Source organism: Chiroxiphia lanceolata, chromosome Z, assembly GCF_009829145.1.
Source record: "Chiroxiphia lanceolata isolate bChiLan1 chromosome Z, bChiLan1.pri, whole genome shotgun sequence".
Lineage (NCBI taxonomy): Eukaryota > Metazoa > Chordata > Aves > Passeriformes > Pipridae > Chiroxiphia > Chiroxiphia lanceolata.
In genome coordinates this window covers 72,250,193-72,255,556 of record NC_045671.1, presented here as the reverse complement: position 1 = coordinate 72,255,556, position 5,364 = coordinate 72,250,193, and the positions used below count along the sequence as shown (strand labels likewise).

The 5,364-nt window shown below is 41.1% G+C and overlaps 1 protein-coding gene across 4 annotated transcripts in view; it reads right to left on the bottom strand.

Moving 5' to 3' along the window:
* Positions 1-2,097: 2,097 nt before the first annotated feature.
* SEMA4D (semaphorin 4D) overlaps positions 2,098-5,364 on the bottom strand; it is a 95,593-nt gene continuing 92,326 nt past the window's right edge. For 3 of the 4 annotated variants that reach the window (XM_032676875.1, XM_032676878.1, XM_032676879.1), the window contains 3 exons: positions 4,544-4,753; positions 3,040-3,137; positions 2,098-2,497 (listed from right to left, as the gene is read on the bottom strand). In XM_032676875.1, coding sequence (XP_032532766.1) covers positions 2,468-2,497; positions 3,040-3,137; positions 4,544-4,753 — 338 coding nt within the window. In that variant the 3' untranslated portion in view covers positions 2,098-2,467. The remainder of the gene's footprint in view (positions 2,498-3,039; positions 3,138-4,543; positions 4,754-5,364) is intronic. The other variant, XM_032676876.1, reaches the window with a different exon arrangement.

The window sequence follows — 5,364 nt, the reverse complement described above, 5'->3', positions numbered from 1 at the left end:
TGATGCTTGAACTGTCAGTTTTGAGGAAGAACATCAACAAGGGGAGGCAGCATTCTGCTGAAATGCTCAGTTGGTCACTAGTTATGATGATGATCTTTTTGTACTAGTTTCTTCTAAGCTGTCCCAGTGACAAAAGATGGTTTTGGCCAGCATGTATCCTTGATCCAGAGGTAAGCTGTGATTCATGCATTTAAACTTGTGCCACTTTGATATACTCTGAAACTGCTAAACCTGATCATTGCATGGAATGGGGACCAGCTGGTGAAAGAAATTGGGTTTTTTGACAGTGTTTTCTACTTTGTCTTACTGTAGAAGAACATAAAAAGTCACTTTGGAAATACTACAGCTTGTTCAAAATCTGAGGAAGTTACTTCCTGTTCTCAGAGAGTAGCAAAAAAATTCACTATAAGGTGTCACAGCTGTGTTCACTAATCCTGTTATACAGATGTTTGGGTTTCTTTTTACAAAACTGAGCTAAGCAAAAAATCCAGCAATTTTTTTACTACTTGGCAGTAATTTGCTGCTGAAACAAAGCAAAGCTTAGCTGTGTCGTCTCTAATTCTGACCTCAGTCTTACAAAACTTCACCTTCCCACTCAGCACCACAGAACTAAACTTGCCTGCTCCAAATCTATTGAACAAATGGAGGAGAGGCAGTTCAAGGAAAAGTCTATTTATAGTTGTCCCGGGAACACAAAATGGGGAAAAAATTATCTCTAAACATTAGTGTCAGATTAATTTATCAGCATTAATTTATGACTGCCAATGTGAAAAATAGAGAAAATGGTTAAGAAAAACAGGGAATACACAAGAATCTTCACCTACCATGTGAAAAAAAAAGAGAAAAGGGTCATTCAAGTCTTAGTGTGAGGAGAATACTTTCCTAAGTGTGGGAAACAATCTAATTTAAATCTTAGCAGCTAGGGGATAACTTAGGAGTAACTGTGAAGCTTTCTGCTATTGCTAGGAGCAGCTGTCCCCATGGACTGGTTATCAGCTGGCATCTTATTTGCTTCCATCCGTTGAAAACCGCTGAGATGATAATACAGAAAACTTGAATTATACTTCAGATTTGTGTTTATTAGATGCAGAAGGACGAAAAGCAACGCAGTAAAACGGTTTCACTGTGGATTGTGTGGGTCCTCATATTTTCAAGCTGCAGTTGATCACTAGGAACAGTCTTCGAATTCATTCAGTGTAGAATTTCTTTAAGCTATCACAGTTATCTCAAATATAGAAGAAGAATTTGCAAAAACTAAAGAGTCTGCTTACACTAGGATACTTGGTAATCTGTGTATTTTAAGCATTACTCAGAACTTCTTTATTTGGTACAGAAACTTTATTACTGTCATGGTTTTAACCCCAGCCAAGCACCACACAACCTCTCAGTCACTCACAGAGGGATGTGGGAGAGAAGTGTAAGGGTAAAAGTTAGAAAACTCATGGGTTGAGATAAAGTTTAACAGGGAAAGCAAAATCTGTGCACACAAGCAGAGCAAAACAAGGAATGCATTCACTGCTGCCCATGGACAGGCCAGTGTTCAGCCACCTCCAGGAGAGCAGGGCCCCATCCTGTGTAACAGTTGCTCGAAGACAAACACCATCACTCCAAATGTCCCTCCCTTCCTCCTTCTTCCCCCCCCCCCTTTATATGTCACCTGGTCTGGAATATCCCTTGGGTCAGTTTGGGTCACCTGTCCTGGCTGTGTCTCCTCCCAGCCTCCCATGCACCCCCAGCTTCCCTCCCCAGCGTGGCAGTATGAAAAGCAGAAAAGGCCTTGGCTCTGTGTAAGCCCTGTTCAGCAATTACAAAAGTATCTCTATCCTATCAACACTGTGTTCAGCACAAATCTGAAATACAGGCCCATACTATAAACACTGAAGAAAATTAACTCCACCCCAGCCCAAGCCAGCACAGCTACCCAAGGAAACGCGCGTGAACAGATCCAAGCTGCTGACCCCAGGAAGGAATGCTCTTCAAAACCCTGGCCACAGAGTGTGAGGGGAAACAGAAGGAAATAAGTTAAGTGTACAAGTTGAAATGCCTTTAAATAAATGTGATCCACATCTTAAATTTCTAAGTCATATGCCAAGATACTCAAGGCCAAAATTAACTGGCTTGTGTAAGGAACTCAGAGCAGAAGATGCACATCATATATTGTTTGAGCAGCACAAGTCTTAGTGAGACTACTTTTGTCCTTCATTAAGCTGGAGTAGCTGGCATCGGAAAACCAGAGATAGTTCCAGCATGGGATGGGTGGCCTTTCTTGCAGCATGTAACTAACTTTGTTACTTTGGTACAGTAAGAATATCCCCTTCCACGTCACGCTTGAGTTGATTCTCTTGAATATCAGTTTTAATGCCAGCACTAACACCTGCAAAGACATCTCCAAATGCTGTAATAATAAGAGTACCATACATTTAACTTGCATACATTTCTCCTTCTAGCCTGTTCATGCCTTTGTCCACTAGAGGCTGTTTTTCTTGTTGCAGGTCTCCTGAAGAAAAATTTCAGAATGATGTGTTAATATTGCTTTAAAAATTAAAATGGAGCTTAAAGGCTGCCTATGCTAACTGTCCCACATGTCATATCCAAAGTTTTCAAAAGTTATCTTTGTTTTAACTGTTGGGAAAAAAAAAAAACACATTAATAGCTGGATATGGGCTATTTTCCTTTAAATGTACAGTACCATTTATGAAGTCCAGTAGTCTCTGCAATCCAATTAGTCCAGAGATGTGATGAAATTAATCTACTATACTCAGTATACACAGACTTACTGTTTTGGGCAGGAAGGGAACTACTGACTGATGAGCACTTGGTTAGTGGACTGAAAGAACAAGCTGACATAACTGCAGGGAATTTCACAGAGCAGTTTTTACTGCACAGGGGGTCAAGAATGATGGCATGTACAGGAACACTAATCATTTTGTTATATCAATACATTCAGCTGCAGAAGTGTGAGAGGCAGTTTATAAAATTGGGACTGCTGTGCCTGATCTAGAAAGCACTGTAGGGGATACCTTTTCCAAAAATTCTTACCCATGTTTTCTTCCAGTTTTGCATCATCGTGGCATGTTCACTGATTGCACTTCTCCAGGTATCAAATTCTTTGGTCCATGCATCCTGACCAGCACTGTCTGAGAATTGTACATGGGATGATTACAGAGCCATGTCATGGTGGAGAAGTCAGTACCTGTTCAGTTGCAGGACTTGCTGTGGCAGGTTGGGATAGAAGGAAAGAAGCCACTGTCTTGTCCTTCATTTTTCTCTGCCTCCTTTCATGTTATTTGGCAGTAAAGTTCTGGTGAAATGGTTGTGTCTCTTTCCCTCTGCAGCAAAATTAATAACCCTCCAAAGTAAACAGGTTTAGTGCCTTTATCTGCGATTTGAGATCGAGAAAGTATGACCTACAAATTAAGAGTTCAAACCCATCTAACAAGCACAGGAGTGCTCCAGTTAGATCATACTGAGCCTGGGGACAAGAGTGATGTGATAGGACTGGGTCCAGTTAGTAAATTCTCAATTTTTTAGTAATGTTATATAATTACTTATTCTTCCTCCCATTGAGAACTTAAGAAGAGCTATGTTACTGCCTCTTGATGAAATTCTAGTGCTAATTCTGTCTGCCAGCTTTTCTTGCAGAAGGTAACACTGGTGGGGATATAATGTTTTCTATTTATCCTTTGGGACAGTAGCAACAGTAGCAACACTTTTAGAGTACAGTGAGAGCCCCTGTCTCTTTTTTATATTTACATTAGTTTCATGGAGATGCTCTTCATTCTGCTTCTGAGACAGACTTAAAAGCAGTGGCATAACTTGCAAAACTCCTGTTGCTTTTCTCTGTCACTGAAAAAAGCAGCACTGTGCCATTCTTGACAAGCTCACATTCACCAGCTAACTAAATCTTCCTTCACCTTGCCAATAAAATCCATGCTTTACCATGTTCATTGCTCCTGCTGTCTTTTTAAAAAGATTATTCAGACCTTCTCCAGCCCTGGATGAGTTCTCAAGAGCTAGGTGCAGTAGGCAGTTTGGATACCCAAAAATCTTGCACAGTTGCTGAAGTTAGCTAATTGCCCTCCTGCTTAGTGTGTGTCCAAATGGAGCAGTGAGGACTGACCTCACCCAACTACAGGTGGTTTACAAATCTGATTTTTAAAAATCCTGGATATCGGAGGTTTCTCTTTACCATCTGACTTCCTTAAGTCCTTATGAAATAAGTTTTGTACTTCACTCTGTAGAGTTCCAGCAGAGTATCTATTTGTAACTCTCTAGTACTCATCTAACTTTCAATGTCATTAGTTTAGCAGGTTTTGGTTTAATATCTAGATCATAACTGCTAATTTACAGGTTAGTCCTTTGTGGGAGGGGGTGGAAGAAGGAGCTTTTATGGGTCTAAAACCTTTTCATGTACAACCGAAGTGGGTAACAATACAGCAGGCAAGAGTTATCTTCAGATATGCACGTTTTATGGGTAAGTACTACAGAGGTCTGCTCATACCAAGGTCAGGCCAAACCCGAGATATGTTGGAAACAAGCCTACCTTTATCTTCTACTGTGATCAGCACTTCCGATGTCGCGTTCCCAGCTTCCGAGATGAATGAACACGTGTACTCTGTGTTTTCTGACACTGAATCTTTCACCCAGCTCAGAACATGCGCTCTGCCATCAAGCAGCACGTGAGACTGCTCCATGATGCATGCCTTCATCGTTTGTCCGTTCTTCTTCCAGACAAAATAGGAGCCATCTGGACCTGTAAAAACGTCAGTCAGCTTATTCTGTAAGAAAACAGCAGATGAGTCTTTGAAGAGATAACAAAAGCCTGCTACCTCAAGATTAGGCTTAAATAAGCATAGATGGTTGATTGTAATGGTTTTTTAGGTTTCTTCAGCTGAAATTCTGGGTATCAAAAACCCAGGATAAAAATGAGCTAGCACTGGTAACTGAGGTTCAAAGCCGAAGCTGCAAGTGAGTTCATATGTACTGAGGAATTCTGTGTGGATTCTCCAAAGGGGGAACTCAGCCCACTAAGATGATGGAGCAGATTGTGAACATCAGCACTATCCACCTATATGACTTCCTGGAGGGCCAGGACACATCACCTACTGCTGATCAGGCTTCTGGTAGGAAGCTGAAACCATCTGAGACACGCCTCACAGAATCTGAAAACAAGGCCAGGAGAGGAAAGCGTTCAAGAGCTCAGTGTGTCAAGGATGCTGGAACTAGTGATGAAAGAGACACAACTGGAAAAAGCACGGAACCAGCAGTCACTTAAGCAAGACACAGCTTGAAAGAAGCTTGGATTAACAACAAAGAACAATCTAATTTTTTAGCCTTGTTGCTATTATTTGTCTTAACCTGCAA